This window comes from Panthera leo, chromosome B4, assembly GCF_018350215.1.
Source record: "Panthera leo isolate Ple1 chromosome B4, P.leo_Ple1_pat1.1, whole genome shotgun sequence".
NCBI classification, from domain to species: Eukaryota; Metazoa; Chordata; class Mammalia; order Carnivora; family Felidae; genus Panthera; species Panthera leo.
In genome coordinates, this window is record NC_056685.1 from 51,130,494 (window position 1) to 51,148,668 (window position 18,175).

Here is an 18,175-nt window from a genome sequence, read left to right on the forward strand (position 1 = left end):
AGACAAGGGGAGGATGTGAGAAGAAGGGGAGAGCAAGACAGTTTTCCTTCTGTTTCTGTCTTACCCTGCCATTGCCAGCCCCCTCACAGAAGTCTGGTGACCTTGACCATTGTGCAATACAAGTGTCCACTGAGTTAAATTCGGCAGTCACAGACTAATTTCAAAATCTAATTCCTCCACCCCTTCCCTTTAACCCCAGGGCATTGCTGCTTCTCCTCTGGTAAGGAAAGTAAAACACAGAAAAGTTTAAAAGTTTGTCAGCCATCATACAGATAATTAATGCCATAGCCAGGACTAAAACCAAATGTCTAACACTCAGCACTTATTCCACTTAACTATTAATATTGTATACAACATTAAATTATATAAATATAATTTTTATTTTATATATAGTATTTATAGTATTGATATATATCATATATTTTTCATATATAATAGCATTATACATGTGTGTATATATACATTTTATATATAATAACATTATATGTGTGTGTGTATATGTATATGTACACGTGTTATCCATTCATCCATTGATGGACATTTAGGTTGTTTCTATGTCTTGGCTATTGTGAATAATGATGCAATGAACTTGGGAGTGCGGCTATCTCTTCAAGATAGTGATTTAATTTCCTTTGAATACTAGAAGTGGGAATGCTGGATGATATGTTAATTCTATTTTTTATTTTTTGAGGAAGCTTCATACTGTTTTCCATAGTGGCTGAACCAATTTACATTCCCAACAGTACACCAGGGTTCCCTTTTCTGAATAGCCTTGACCAGAGTCTTTGTGATAATAGCCATTCTAAGGGGTGTGAGGGGATATCACATTGTGATTTTGATTTGCATTTCCCCATTTCTTTTCAGCCTTTGAGCTAAAGTCAAGCGTAGCATTTTCCTGATGATTAGTGATATTGTTTATGTACTTGTTATTCATGTGCTTGTTGGCCATTTGTATATATTTTTAAGGCAAATGTCTACTCAGGTCCTCTGCCCATTTTTTAAATCGGATTGATTTTTCACTATTGAGTTGTATGAGCTCCTTACACATTTTGGATATTAACCCCTTATCAGATATATGGATTGCAAATATTTCCTCCCATAAACTAGGTTGCCTTTTCATTTTATGCATTCTTTCCTTTGCTGTTTTAGGTTTAAGATAGAGTGCAATTTCATTCTTTTGCATGAGAATATCCAGTTATCCCAAACTATTTATTGAAGAGACTATCCTTTCCCCACTTATTATTCTTGGCTCCTTGTAAAATATTACTTGACCATATATGTGTAGGTTTATTTCTGGGCTCTCAAGACTATTCAATTCATCTATGTGTCTGTTTTTATATCAGTGTCATAATACTTCTGATTCCCAAATCTTTGTGATATAATTTGAAGTCAGGAAGTGTAATGCCTCCAGATTTGTTGTTTCTCAGGATTGCTTTGGCTCTGCCGGATATTTTGTGGTTATATATTAATTTTAGGATTATTTTTCTTATTTCTGTGAAGCATAGCACTGGAACTTTGATAAAATTATATTGAATAGGGATGTCTGGCTAGCTCAGTTGGTGGAGCATGCTACTCTTGATCTCAGGGTAGTGAGTTCAAGCTTCATGTTGGGTATAGAGCTTACTTAAAAAAAATAAATTGAATCTATAGATGGCTGTGGGTAGTATGAACATTTTAACAATAGTAACTTTTCTGATATAAAAACTTGGATGCCATTCTATTTATGTGTTTTGATTTCTTTCATCAATGTCTCATAGCTTTCAGTGTATAGCTCTTTCACTTCCTTGGTTAAATTTTATTCCTAAGGTTTTTTTTTTTTGGTTTTGTTTTTGTTTTGATGCTATTGTAAGTAAAACTTTTTTATTTTTCAAAACTTTCATTGTTAGTGTATAGGAACTCAACTATTTGTATGTATTTATCTTGCATCCTGAAACTTTATAGAATTCGTTCATTAGTCCTAACAGTATTTTGGTGGAATCTTCAGAATTTTCTATATACAAGACTGTACCATCATCAAACAGACACAGTTTTACTTCTCCCTTTGAGATTGAATGCCTGTTATTTCATTTTCTTGCCTGATTACTGTAAGACTTCTAGTACTATGTTGAATAGGTGGAGTGAGAGTGGGAACACTTATCTTGTTCCTGCTCTTAGAGGAAGTATTTTCTAAAATTTTTTTAATGTTTATTTTATTTTCGAGAGACAGAAAGAGACAGAGCATGAGTGGAGGAGGGGCAGAGAGAGAGAGGGAGACAAAATCTGAAGCAGTTTCCAGGCTCTGAGGTGTCAGCACAGAGCCCGACACAGGGCTCAAACTCACAAACTGAGATCATGACCTGAGCCAAAATTGGATGCTTAACTGACTGAGCTACCCAGCCACCCCTGAGAGGAAGTACTTTCAACCTCTCACCACGGAGTATGATGATAGCTGTGGGTTGTCATATGTACACTTTATTATGTTGAGATGTGTTCCTTCTATACCCAATTTGTTGAAAGTTTTTATAATGAGAGGATGTTACATTTTTTCAAATGCTTTTTCTGCTTCTATTGAGATGATCAATGATTTCTTCTATTAATGTGCTTTATTAAATTTATTGATTTGTGTAGTTGAATCATCCTTGCATCCCAGGGACAAATTTTACTTGGTCATGGGGTATATAATACTTTTAATATGCTGTTGAATTTGGTTTGCAAGTATTTTGTTGAGAATTTTTGCATCTATAATCTTCAGGGATATTGGCTCATAGTTTTCTTTTTCTGTATTGTCCTTATCTGGCTTTGGCATCAGGGTAATTCTAACTTCATATAATGAGTTTGGGAGTGTCCCTACCTCTTCATGTTCTTGGAAGAGTTTGACAAGAACTGGCATTAATTTTTATTTAAATATTTGGTAGGATTTACCCATGAAGCTATCTGCTCCTGAATTTTTCTTTGTTGGGTGGTTTTTAATTACTGATTTAATCTTCTTATTATTGGTCTATTTGGATTTTCTATTTCTTCCTGATTCAGTCTTGGTAGGTCGTATTTTTTAGGAATTTGTTCACTTCTTCCAGGTTGTCCAATTTTTTTAGCATATAATTGTTCATAATAGTCTCTTTTGATCCTTCTTTGTTTCTTGTAACAGCTTTTAAATTAAAGTCTACTTTGTGTAATATAAGTATAGCTACCTCTACTATATTTTGGTCTCTATTATACATGAAGTACCTTTTTCCATCCCTTCACTATGAATATATGTATGCTCTCGAAGCTGAAGGGAATCTCTTGCAGGCAGTATATTTGTCTTTTTTCATCCATTCAGCTACTATCTGTCCTTTGACTGAAAAACTTTACATTTAAAATAATAATTGATAGTTAATGACTCACTATTGCCATCTTGTTAATTGTTTTGTTTTGTAGCCTTTCTTTCTTTCTTTCTTTCTTTCTTTCTTTCTTTCTTTCTCTTTCTTTCTTTCTGTCTTTTTCTTTCTTTTTTTCTTTCTTCTTTCTTTCTTTTTCTGTTCCTTTCTCTCTTCCTGAATTGATGTTTGGCCATAGTAGTATACTTTAATTTCTTCTCTTTACCTTTGCATATCTGTGATAGGTTTTTGTTTTGTGGTTACTCTGAGGTTTACTTGAAATATCTTGTAACAGTCTTTTAAGCCGATAGCAATTTAACCTTATTTGCATAAAAACTCTACGTTTTACTCTGTCCTAACATTTTATGCTTTTGATGTCAGAATTTATACCTCTTTGTATTATATATCCATTGACAATATGAAACTTTAGCTATTTTTAATATTTTTCCTTAATCTCTATACTAGAGTTAAGTAATTGACACATCATTATTACTATATTAGACTATATACTTATCTTTCCAGTAAAGTGTGTTGTATATTTTCATGTTTTCCTGTTACTAATTAGCATCTTTTCATTTCAGCTTGAGGAACTAGCATTTTTTCTAAGGCATGCCTTGTGCTGAAGAACTCCTTTCCTTTGTTTGTGACAGTCTTTATTTCACCTTCACTTCTGAAGGACAATTGTGTTGGGTAAAGTATTCTTAGTTGGCAGGGGTCTTTCTTGTTTTGTTTTGTTTTGTTTTTTCTTTCAGCAACTTACACTTATCATCCTACTCTCCTAGTTTGTTGGATTTCTGCTGAGAAATCCACTGATAGCTTTATGGTGATTATTTTATGAGGAAAAATTATTCTCTCTTGCTGCTTTTGAAATTTTCTCTTTGTATTTGATTTTAGACCATTTTATTTTGTTGTGTGTCTTGGAGTAGATCATTTTGGATTGAAATTATGGGGTAACCTATTACTTCATAATGTCCAAATATCTCCCCAGGTTTGGGAAGTTCAAAAGCCATTATTTAACTAAGCTTTCAGCTCCTTTCTCTTATCTTCTTCTTTCAGGATTCCAATGACATGCACATGTTTCTCTCTATGGGGCCCCATGAATCCCATAGACTTTTTTAATTCCTTTTTTATTTTTTTTTAATTTTGTTTTTGTTCTTCTGCTTAGGTAATTTCAAATAATCTGTCTTTGAGCTTACTGGTTTTTTCTTCTGCTTGGTCCCTTCTTCTGCTGAAGCTCTATATTGAATTTCAGTTCGGCCATTGTATTTCTTATCTCCAAAACTCTTGTTCTTTTTTTATGTTTTCTATACGTTTATTGGACTTCTCATTGTGTTCTTACATTGTTTTGATGAGTTCATTAAATTGTCTTTCTGTGTTCTCTTATATTTCTCTGAGCATCTTTAGAATAATTATTTTGAATTTTTTGTCAGGCAATTCATGTGGCTCCATGTCTTTGGGGTCAGTTGCTTTAAGTTGACTGTGTTCCTTTGGTGGTGTCATATTTCCCTGACTCTTTATGATCCCTGGAGCCTTGCCTAGATGTCTGGGCCTGGGAAGAAGCAGACTTTATAGGCTGACCTCAGTACAGGATCTTCACCTGCAGGTGAGGCAGACTGGAGCATGCTATGGCTGTGAGTCTAGTGGTGCAGGGCACCAAGTATACAGTCATGTGGAAGACCCAGGTCTGGTGAATGTGATGTCTCCTCAGCTCAGGCCACTGGGGCCTACAACATCTTTAACAAGTGCTGTTGGCATCTTCAGTGGTGTTTCTGGGTCCAGCAGCTAGGGCCCAGGGTAGGCAATGGTTGTTGCTAGAGTTGGTGGCACGCACACATAGAGTTTGGATGTCAGCTGCAAGTGCCTGTGTAGTGGCAGGGACTGGTTGCAGACATACATATAGTATGGGGGAGGGCAGGGCTGGCAGCAAGGGCTACAACTAACTGTAGGTGCACTGGCACTGTGGGGTCCTGGATGTTGGTATGCACTCCTGTGGCTGCAGTCTCAACTTGGTCATGTGCACAGCAATGGAGGCTATTATGGGATTCAGGCTGGTTAGATACAGGTACACAGCTGGAGCGGCTGGTTGCAAGCAAGCCCAACAGTGTAGGCCAGTCACAGGAAACAGGGCCAGAACCAGGCCCACAAGCATCTGTGGGGGTCCTGGCAATTGGTGTGCATTCCTGTGCCTGCAGTGTCTCCCTAAAACATGTGCATGGCAGTGAAGGCCAGTACAGAAACCAGGCCAAGGGCTTGCAGGTGCACACTTTGGGAACCAGCTGCCAGTGAGCCTTAGGGTGGCAGTGGGTGGGAAAGGGAGCTGGGAGGGACTCAAGCAGCTGCTGTTTGTGAATATGAATACCTGTGTGTGATAGGGGAAGGGAAACGGTGAAATCTGCCTGCGGGTCTGCAGCTGCTGTGTTGGCTGTTGATTTCTCCAGTGGTGAAAGGTACTGGGGCCCTCTGCAGTGCAGGTCACTGGGAACCATAGTAACTCCCCCTACACTGCTGATGCTGGCAGCCCCTTCTTCCTTGTTCCTGGCCGTCTTTACGTATCTCAGCTTTGCTGGTCTCTGTGTAGGGTAAAATCAATGCAGGTCCTTCTTGCAGTGTCCCAAAAGGCTGGGGGAAGCTGCTGGCTCACCTACTGTCCCTTTCCCAGCAAGGGGATTTCCCTATGGACAGTGAGCAGTGCTGGCCTGCAGGATGAGATGATGCAGGCAAAATGAAAGTACCCTCCCATTTTTGTGTGGTTATTCTCAGGGTTTCTTGTTCTACAGTGTTGTCAAAGTTTCTTGCAAGGATTCCTAAGCTCTCCCAGAGCTGTTTTTGTTCATAGATAGTTGTCTAATTGTGAGAATACAGAGATTGGGATCTCGTACTTTGCCATCTTGGAGACCTCCAAGTTGGAGACCTCCAAGACTGCTCTCTGTAATACAATGCTATTCTGCCTTCCCTCCTCAGACTACTTTATGGTGTCATTAAAAGATCACACACTAGATGGCAGGAGCTTTATTTTCAGTTTCACTCTTCCCTGACTTAACTTCCTCTTAGAAGTTGGGCAAATCATACACCTTCATTAGTTTCCAGGGTTTTTTCGATAAAATAAATATAATGCTTAACAGCAAGGTGCTGAGGGTATATATTCTTGAGGGTCTTTTAAGTTTTGTGGTCATATTTTATATAAAAACCCTCCCTTCAATAGCCAAATCTTTCACTATTCTTTTCCTATACCTCCACTGATTTTTTACATGGTCAATGCATTTTGTCTTTGAACTGTCAGATTTAATCCAACTGAAGTGATGATTTAATAAAGGCTGAGAAGGCAGTTATTGTAAAATACATTGGTGTGTCTTTAACACTTTTTGTGTTGTATGATTTGTTCAATTCAGCGGTTTCCAGAAAGAGAAATAGGAAGAGAAAGTCATGATGTTTGGAAAATAATTTTGATTAGTGAAGTAAGAAGAACCTCTGCTTATCTCACATGTATTCCACCTAAGCACAGATAAGGTTGGAGAAATAAGGGAAGCTTAGGGCAAAAAGATACAGAGGTTTGATGCCAAAGACAGACTTATCTATTATAAATATATGTCATTCATTCTGAGAGCAATTCTCTACAAGTGTTTGCATATTTAACAATTCTTGATGTTAGTATTTGTCATTATCTGCTCATAAATCCTTTCATAACTTACATTTTGAAGTAAGAATAGTTTGATATTATGAACAGTCTTTGAGAGGTTTGGTTAATTTGTCATGGATTTCTTTGGAGTTCTAAAGTTTTCAGATATGTCTGTAGGCTATCAAGTTACATAAAGTTTATAAACATCCTTCCGAAATGGTTTTTAAAACCGTGTCAGTAGCAATCCTTTTTAAACCATGTCTGCTATAGAATCATGGACAAAACAGAACTTATGATAAATATGCTAAAGTTAATATAAGTTTTCTTACCCACTTTTAGACAAAGTCATTTTTTTTCTTTCCAGACAGTGCCTCTCAACAGTAATCAAAAAATATGACTTCCACCTGAAATGCCTATTGAAAACCCAGGTATTAACTTTTGTTACTTCATCTATCAATTCAATAAGTATTTATTAACCATAAAAAAATTTTGCAATTTTCTGAAGACACAAAGATGAATAAAGTAGAATGTCAATATCTGAGCAGCTTTCATTCTATTGTGGCAAAACACACAAGTAAATAGATGTGTATGAATAAAGTGTCATAGGTACTGTGAATGTGAAAGACCTATGTGTATACAGGACACAAAAGAAAGTTATCAATTTTACCTATTTGATCTGAATGTTGAAAAATGAGTATGCCAACTAAGGCACATGGTGAAAGAAGGTGGGGAGTGGGGATAACTTTTAGTGAAGAACAACATAAAGAGAAGCAGTTAGGAAAAGCCTAGAATGATTAGAAAACTGTATGAAATTTGGAATGGCTACAACTAGGGTTCAGTTTGAGAGACTGGAAAGAGACCAGATAAAAGGGGCAAACAGGGGCCAACTTATGTAGGATCCTAAGGACACTTTATGGACAATTTAAGGATTTTCTAATTTATCAGCTGATGACATAGAGCCATTATGCAAGGCAACAGAATGACAGATAGGTGACTAGAGGAGCACTTCATTAGCCCAAAGAGATGATGAGGGTATTGACAAAAACTCTACAATAGTGGTGGTCAGGAGGGGACAAATTCATAATATATGAAAATGTGCAATTTATATGATTTGGTGAAAGACTATGAGTAAAACAAAAGAAGAGGTTGTCTAGAATACCTCCACATTCCTGGCTGCCAACCGACTACATAGAGACATCAGTTTATTAAAATAGCAGAAAGGAGAAGCTAGCTTGGCAAGGAAATATGATGGACTTAGCCCAAGATTACTGAGATTTGGTCACCAACTGGGCATCAAAGTTGTGGTCACCATTAGGCAGACCATATCTTATAGCTTATTCTTCCAGGGAAGGGTTAAATCTTCCACAGATAAAACATGCTGTGATTATAGAAAATTGTGTAAATACAGTGTTTTAAAACAAGTGAGGATTTATTTTTCCATTAAATAATTGACTCCTGATATATATGAAAAGATAAAGACCCTAAGTAACTATTCCTAATATTAATTAGCAGAAGATTCTGAAAATAATAAATACTTCTGGATAGATACCAAACTCATGTGAATTCCACATAAATATTTAAAGACATGATGATGACAAATACACAACTCATATTCCCTCGCAAAATGTAATCCTATCACTCTAATTCCATTTTTCTTTCTTGAGTCTGGCTTAAATATGTAAGTTTAAAATGTGAAATGTGAAAGAAATTCACAGAAGATTGGTTTGAGTCTCATAAAAGTGTCATAATTAGTACTTCTTTCAGCTTGACTCTTCACCTTTGTGATAGTCATTCTTTTGAGTGTAGAATTTGAAATTTACCAGGTACACAAGGCAGACGAAGACTTCATTCCTAGATCATTTATGTCTCTTCACTATATATAGATATACTTTTGAGGTTATGATAGCCTACTTATGATGACTGGTAATTATCTAAATGTCTCAGTACTGCTCATGTATCACAGATGCCTTTTTATACATACACACATGCACACAAATTGTTGAGAATCTGTAAAGTTCTTAATTTCCAAGAAGTTTCTAACTCTTATACAAAGCCTCCAATATTTCCACTTTGAAAGAATCCATTGATTATTGTAAATTTTTTCAGTATGACTTGAAAGTTGGCAAAACATCAAATAATTACTGTCTTTACATTAACACAGGCAAATAGTTATCATCACCCACATCTGACTTATCTTGTAAATAGGCCACAGTGTCTGTGATTTTCCAGATGAACTCCTTCCAAAACAATGATCTTTTTAAATGTGATTCTTCCTATGAGGCATCACTAGCAAATATCTGAGAAATGAGGACAGACTGCGGTACTTCTATTTATTTGACAACTGCATTAAGTAATATTTCATTAATGTCAAAAATAGTGCCAACATGAACAATGTTTTTTTTATATTTCCCAAACTTGGATTATTAAACAATTTTTTTAAAAAAATAGAAAACATGCAGGCTGAATAAATATGACACAGATATTATTGAATAATATGGGTAATTTAAATTTTCAAATATTTTCTTTCCCCAGCCATGGTCATTTAACATATTTTAGATTTTATTGATTTCACTTTGGGGGCCCTGATTATTATGTTTGCTAAGTAGCTAATTTTGTAAGCAATTTACATAGAACTTTTATTTTGGGCATTTTATTCCTCTCTTCTATGCCACTAATATCCAGAAAGGTATGGAACGTTTTCTATATTCATTCTATATTCTGTGTTCATCTCTAATATTTCAGACAAATTAAGAATAAAAGAAAAAGAATTTCTCCCCTAAGGTATTACTTAATGCTTACTTAGCTTACTTAGCTTACTTAATGTTAATTAGTGAACTATTTATTCACTAGAATCAAGAGAAATAGAAATCTGGAGTGCCTGGGTGGCTCAGTTGGTTAAGCATCTGACTCGATTTCATCTCAGGTCATGATTTCACAGTTTGTGGGTTCAAGCCCCATGTCAGGCTCTGCACCAACAGTATGGAGCCTGCTTGGGATTCTTTCTCCCTCTCTCTCTGCCTCTCCCCTGCTGTCTCTCACTCTCTCAAAAAAAAAAAAAAAAAAAAAAAGAGAGCGAGAGAGAGAGAAATAGAAAACAAAACCATACTCTGAAGTTGCTGATGATCTAGTTGGAAAGACAGCATATTCATAAATAATGTACATAGAGTGGTATATATACAAAGCAAAACAGTGAAAAAAACAAGATTTCAATCTAGGTGCAAGAATCAACTTCTGATTCAAAGTTGCTTCTTCCTAGTAGCTTCTAATGCACTGTCTCCAAAATTTTTATTACAGTGCCAAATAGGACCTTTTAACAAAGTTAGCAATCCTTATTACTGATGACAAGCTTATACTAGAATCTAATAACTGATGAACTAATTATAAACTGATAAATGTGGATTGAGAAAAATCTACTCATGCTTTAAAATATGGTTTGTCTTCATGAAACATCTGCTTGGTCTAAAAAGAGCTAAAAACCTCCAAACACTTTATCATCTAGCTCATGACACAGAAAGAGTACAAACTAGATAACCAGAATGGCACCTCTATTTTTCAGGTTTAAGTAACTAAATGAGTAACACAGAATAATAATTATCTCACACTTTCCCCTCCCTAAGACCTAAATCCAACTGTATTCAGTTTCTAGACAGAAGCTAAAAATTCCACGTGTAAGTAGAAATAAAGGGGGCACATAAGGATCTTCTGTATTTGGCTTTATTAGAACTGAAGCTCTTTTAGTAACAAGCAGACCTAATCCAAATTGTTGGATTTTTAAAAGTGCCAAATTCAAACATAATTTGTTTTTTAAATGCTTATTTATTTTTGAGAGAGAGAGGAAAAAGAGAGAATGCAAGTACATGAACGGGGGAGGGACAGAGAGAGGAAGACAGAGATTCCCAAGCAGGCTCCACACTGTCAGTGCAGAGCCCAAGGTGAGGCTCGAACTCATGAACCATGAGATCATGACCTGAATGAAAATCAAGAGTCAGATGTTTAACCAACTGAGCCATCCAGGCACCCCTCAAACATAATTTAAACAGAGTGGCAGTAAGGACAGAATTTAGGTACAGAGACTCCAAAGTCAGATAGCAGTATATGCCAACCCTACACTAAAGAAAGTTTTTATTCAACTTTCTTAGAGTTCATATTATTCATCACTAGAGTGAATTTAATAAAATATGACAATGATATTTTTAAAATTAAAAAAAACATATGAGATATGTTTAATATAATATAGTGGCTGGAAGATAAAACGTGTTCAGGTAAAGATAAGTACAAGTGTTAGTTTAGTGCTATTAGAGTGATTATTTTTAAAGTTATATATTTTGGGGGCTGATTATGGTAAGTTTTTATTGCTAAAGTAGAGGACTGAGTAGGATTCAGAAGAAAGAAGAAAAATGTCACAAAACCGATTTGTATTCAACATAGAATAGAAGAAGTGGGAAAAAGAACAAAAAATCGTAAGAAGAAAATAGGACAAAATGAATAGGTAACAAGAACCTGGTTAAAGGTTACAAAAGAAGAAGTCAAGGAGATGAAGGAGATAAAGTCAGGTCACAAGAAAAATAAAACACAATTGCAGAATTGGAAACTACCCTAGCAGAAATAAAGGGCATAGTGAAACTACTAAAAGTCAAACCTATTATGTATAGGACATTTTCAGACTTAAGGAAGCAAAAAATGAAAAACTGAAAATAGATCTCCAATAAGGAAAATAATCACTAGCCAACATAATTTGTATTCCAAGTGAGATCAAAAGCATTGAAGGATTTTGCCAAAGGAATAACATGATCTGACATTTTATTTGGGATGTGTGCAGTGAATTATATAATACATGAGGAACATTTAATAATACATATACAAACTAAAGAATAATACCTGAGCAGGAATTCTTATTAAACAGTAAGTTTAGGAACAAAATATTGCCGGTATCATAGGATCTGCCCGTGTGCCACTTTATATCTCTTTTCTCTACATGAGAGGTATCCTTTGGTGAAAAGTATTTTGTAGGTTTTGTTTTCACCATTTTACCTTTTCACATTACCACCAAAGGATATCTATGCATTCATTAGAAATATACATTTTAGCTTTCCTTTTTAATGTCTCCATAAGTGGAATAAAACTATATGTACTTTTTGAGCCATATAACTTTTGCTCATTGTTTTTCAGATTTATCCACCTTGTCCTATGTGGTTTTGATTTGTTTTCATTGATATATGGTATTCAATTAGCTCAAAGAACCTCAATTTATTTATCTAATCCACTGTTGATGTACACCTGAGCTAATATCAAGAATTTTTCTAGGGTATATACCTAGGGTCATAGACACTTTTTAATAGGGTCACACATATTTCATAACAGATGAGAGTTCCCATTGCCCCATCTTCTCACTATGTGGTATAGTTCAACTTTTTAAATTTTTGCTTAAATGGGGAGAGAGTTAAGATGTGGAGTAGGAGAAGGACCTTATGCTTGCTATGTCTCTTGAACACAGCTAGATAACTATCAAATCATTCTGAACACCCAGGAAATTGATCTGAGGACTGAGAGAACAAACTGCACAACTAGAAGGAAAAAAAAAGGTCACACTGTGGAATGTAGGAGGTGTGGAGATACGATTTGGGGGAGAAAGGAATCACAGGTGCTGTGCAGGGAAGGGAGCCCTGATCATGGAGAGAGGGGAGAGAAGGAATGAGAGAGAAAGATAAAGCAGCATGCAGGGATTGCACAAGAAAAACACTTCCCCAAAACAATGCTGACTGAGAAAATGAGAGGGACTGATTATCGCAAGATTTTACAAGCAGCAGAGCTAAAAGTCTGAAGTTTTAGAAGCCTGTGCCATTGCCAGAGTCAAGCATGGCAGGCATAGGGGGATCCTGTGGAGAATGAGGGCAGAGGCCCAGGAGTGGACAGCATGCTCTGAGGATCTCCTGGATCATTCTGGGAGAGACAGTTCCCCTTCTTGCAGTACATTTGGAAGAGGCAGCACTGCCTCTCAGGACAAAAAAGCTAGTGGGTGCCACGGAGCTGCTTCATTCACTAGCATACAAGCAGAGACACCTGCTGAGGGCAGCTAACCTGGATGCTGGCTGTTTTGCTATGCTTTACCATAAAAATCCAAGTCCCTGCCAGTCGTACAACTGCTTTTCTGAGAGAAACCATTATCAGCCACAAGGGAGTGAGACCCTCCCCTAGGGTATCAGCACAAGTTTGCCCCACACTAAGTCCCTAAAATCTGGAGTTTTGAAACCCAGCCACTCATCTGAGTTAAAACAGAGGAACAGTGCACCAACAGGCCTTGAGACAGATCAAACATAGGGTGAAGGCAGGGATCTGACAGAAGCCTGGGTCACAAGGGGAGAGATTGTTCCCCCTTCTGTGAAGACCTCCTCAACAGCGGTGGGCACGAAATACCCTCCCTGGGGAAGAGAGTGGGCTGATGCCATTGTTTACCCCTCTTATCAGTACAGCAAACTTTAGGGAGCAGTACAGCACACACAGTGGAGGATTGAGCCACTTACTGCAAGACCTACCCCCTGGCACTCTGCAGGTGGCTTTTTTACTAGGGCAAGTCTGATTGAGAGCCAGAGCAGCAGGGGTCCCCTCCCCAGAAGACCAGCACAAACCTCCCATATGCACCAGATCTACTGATCATAGAGTGCTGCAAAGCTTCAGCTCTAGTGGAAACGGGACCAGGCACAGGCTTTCCTGATACACAAAAGATAGAGTCCTAGAGAAAATTCCAAGATGGAGGAATTCATCCCAAAAGAAAGAACAAGAACATATGGCCAGGGAGTTAATCAAAACAGATATAAGTATTATGTTGGAACCAGAATTTAAAGCAATGATCATAAAATACTAGCTGGTCTTGAGAAACAGAAGAAGCCAGAGAGACCCTTTACTGCAGTGATAAAAGACCTAAAAACTAGTTAGCCAAAATAAAAAGTGCTGTAACTGGGATGCAAAACCAAAAGTGCTATAACAGGGATGCAAAACCGACTGGCTTAGTGACTCCAAGGATGGAAGAAGCAGAGGAACAAATAAGTGATATAGAAGATAAAATTATGGAAAATAATGAATCTGAAAAGAAGAGATTAAGAAAAATTATGGATTATGAATGTAGACTTAGAGAACTCAGTAACACCATAAAGCATAATAACATTCATATCATAGGAGTCCCAGAAGAAGAGAGGGGAAAAAGGGGCAGAAAGTTTATTTGAGCAAATTATAGCTGAAAACTTCCCTAATCTGGGGAAAGAAACAGACATCCAAATTCAGGAGGCACAGAAAACTCCCATCAAAATCAACAAAACCAGCCAACACCAAAACATTTTGTAGTAAAATTTGCAAAATACTGAGGTAAGGAAAAACACCTGAAAGCAGCAAGGGAAAAGAAATCCCTAACCTACAAGGGAAGACAAATCAGGTGAACAGCAGATCTATCCACAGAAACTTGCCAGAAAGGAGTGGCATAATACATTCAACATACTAAATGGAAAAAATATACAGCCAAAAATGTTTTATCCAGCAAGACTGTCATTCAAAATATAAGGAGAGATAAAGAGTTTCCCAGAAAAACAAAAACTAAAGGAGTTCATGAACACTAAACAGCCCTGCAAGAAATATTAAAGGAGACACTTTGAGTGGGAAAGAAAGATCAAAAGCAATAAAGCCTAGAAAGGAACAGAGGAAATCTCGAGAAACCACTTTACACTAAATGGCTCTAAATTCATATCTATCAATAATCACTCTGACTGTAAATGGACTAAATGCTCTAATCAAAAGACAAAGGGTATCAAAATGGCTAAAAACACACACACACACACACACACACAAAAACCCAAGACCCATCTATATGCTGCCTACAAGAGACTCACTTAGACATAAAGACACCTATAGATTGAAAGCGAGGGCATGAAGAAACATTTATCATACTTATATGTTAAAAGAAGGCTGGAGTAGTAACACTTATATCAGACAAACTAGATTTTAAAGCAAAGACTATAAAAAGAGATGAAGAAGAGCACTATATCATAATAAAGGGGAATATCCAACAAGAGATGTAACACTTGTGAATATTTATGCCCCCAAATTAAAACACCTAAATATATAAATCAATTAATAACAAACATAAAGGAAGTCATTGATAATAATACAACAATAGTTGGAGATTTTTAACACCCCACTTACAGTAATGGACATATCATCTAAACAGAATATCAACAAAGAAACAATTGGTTTGACTCATACACTGGACCAGATGGGATTTAACAGATACATTCAGAACATTTCAACCTAAAGCAGCAGAATACACATTCTTTTCAAGCGCACATAGGACATTCTCCAGAATAGATCCCATACTAGGTCACAAATCAGGCCTCAACAAATACAAAGAGATTAAGATCATACCATGCATATTTTCTGAACACAACACTATGAAACTTGAAGCCAACCACAAGAAAAAATTTGGAAAAACCACAAATACATGGAGGTTAAAAAACATGTTACTAAAGAATGAATAGGTCAACCAGAAAATTTAAGAACTTAAAAATTACATGGAAACAAATGAAAATGAAAACATGACAGTCCAGAATCTCTGGGATGTTGCAAAGGCCGTTGTAACAGGGAAGTGTATAGCAATACAGATCTACCTCAAGAAGCAAGAAAAGTGTCAAATACAAAACCTAACATTACACCTAAAGGAGCTATAAAAGAAACAGTAAATAAAGCCTAAAGCCAGCAGAAAAAAGGAAATAATAAAGATTAGAGCAGAAATAAGTGATACAGAAACAAACAAACACCAGTAGAAGAGATCAAGGAAACTAAGAAATGGTTCTTTGAGAGGATTAATAAAATTGATAAACCCCTAGCCAGACTTTTCAAAAAGAAAATGTAGCCAAAAAATTAAAATCATGAATGACAGAAAAGAGATCACAACCAACACCACAGAAATACAAACAATAATAAGAGAACATTATGAAAAATTATATGCCAACAAATTGAGTAAACTGTAAGAAACAGACAAATTCCCAGAAATATACAAAACTGAATACCAAAACTGAAACAAGAAGAAATGGAAAATTTGAACAGACCCACAATCAGCAGAGAAATTGAATCAGTAATCAAAAATCTCCCAAAAAAAAAAAGTCCAGGGCCAAATGCCTTTACAGGGGAATTCTACCAATCATTTAAAGAAGGGTAAATACATACTCTTTTCAAGCTATTCCAAAAAAGTAAAAATGGAAAGAAAACTTCCAAATTCATTCTACAAAGCTAGTATGACCTTGAGTCAAAAATCAGACAAAGACCCAACTAAAAAGGAAAATTACAGGCCAATATCCCTGATGAACATGGATGCAAAAATTCCCAAGAAGATACTAGCAAATCTAATCCAACATTACATTAAAAGTGTTATTTTCCACAATCAAGTTGGATTTATTCCTGGGCTGCATGGGTGCTTTAATATTTGCAAACAAATTAATGTGATACACCACCTTAATAAAAGACAGAATGAGAAACATATGATCTTCTCAATAGATGCAAAAAAAGCATTTGACAAAATACAGCATCCATCCTTGAAAAAAAAAAAAAAAACCTTAACAAAGTAGAGATAGAGGGGACTTACCTCAACATCATAAAACCATATATGAAGATCCACTACTAATATCATCCTCAATGGGGAAAAACTGAGAGCTTTTCCTCTGCAGTCAGGAAAAAGACAGAGATGTCCACTCTCACCATTGTTATTTAACATAGTACTAGAAGTCCTAGCCTCAGCAATCAGACAACAAAATGACGTAAAAGGCATCCAAATTGGCAAGAAAGAAGTTAAACTTTTCACTATTTTCAAAAGACATGATACTCCAGGTAGAAAATCTGAAAGACTCCACCAAAAAAAATTGCTAGAATTGATAAACTAATTCAGCATAGTCACAAGATACAAACTCAATGCACAGAAATCTGTTCCATTTCTACATACCAATAATGAAGAAGCAGAAATAGAAATCAAGGAATCAATCCTATTTACAACTGCACCAAAAACCATAAGATATCTAGGAATAAACCTAACCAAAAAGGTAAATGATCTGTACTCCGTAAACTATAAAACACTGATGAAAGATATTGAAGATGACACACAGAAATAGAAAAACATTCCATGCTCATGGATTGGAAGAACAAATATTGTTAAAATAATTTTATTACCCAAAGCAATCTAGATATTTAATGCAATCCCTATCCAAATACTACCAGCATTTTTGCAAAAAAAAAAAAAAATAGAACAAACAATCCTAAAATTTGTATGGAACCCCAAAAGACAAAGTAGTGTTGAAAAAGAAAACCAAAACTGGAGGCATCATGATTCCAGACTTCACTCTGTATTACAAAGCTGTAATCATCAAAACAGTACGGTTGGTACTGGCACAAAAAAACATGGCACAAAAAACAGACACAAAGATCAGTGGAACATAATACAGAACCCACAAATGGACTCACAAATGTATGGTCAATTAATCTTTGACAAAGCAGGAAAAAATGTCCAATGGAAAAAGGCAGTCTCTTCAACAAATGGTGTTGGAAAAACCGAACAGCAACATGCAGAATGATGAATCTGGAGCACTTTCTTACACCATACACGAAAATAAATTCGAAATTGATGAAATGCCTACATGTGAGACAGGAAACCATAAAACTCCTAGAGGAGAACACAGGCAGCATCCTCTTTGACCTCGGCTGGAAAAACTTCTGACTAGACACGTCTCTGGAGGCAAGGGAAGCAAAAGCAAAAATGAACTACTGGGATTTAATCAAGATAAAAACCTCTACAGTGTAGGAAACAATCAACAAAACTAAAAGGCAGCCAATGGAAAGGGGAAAGATATTTGCAAATGACGTATCTGCTAAAGGGTTAGTATCCAAAATCTATAAAGAACTTACCGAATTCAGCACCCCAAAAAGCAAATAATCCAGTTAAGAAATGGGCAGAAGATATGAATAGACATTTTTCCAAAGAAGACATACAGATGGCCAATATACACATGAAAATATGCTCAACATTTCTCATCATCAGGGAAATATAAATAAAAACCACAATGAGGTACAACCTCACACCTGTTAGAAGGGCTGAAATTAACAACACAAGAACAGTGGGTGTTGGCAAGGATGGGGAGAAAGGGGAACCCCCTTATACTCTTGGTGGAAATGCCAACTGGTACAGGACCATGGA

The 18,175-nt window shown here is 36.3% G+C and overlaps 1 protein-coding gene across 8 annotated transcripts in view; it reads left to right on the forward strand.

Annotated features, from left to right (window-relative positions):
• PIK3C2G (phosphatidylinositol-4-phosphate 3-kinase catalytic subunit type 2 gamma) overlaps nt 1-18,175 on the forward strand; it is a 347,337-nt gene that overhangs the window by 66,204 nt on the left and 262,958 nt on the right. For all 8 annotated transcript variants that reach the window (XM_042945913.1, XM_042945912.1, XM_042945916.1 and 5 more), the window contains one exon: nt 7,316-7,379. In XM_042945913.1, the coding sequence (XP_042801847.1) occupies nt 7,316-7,379 (64 nt within the window). The remainder of the gene's footprint in view (nt 1-7,315; nt 7,380-18,175) is intronic.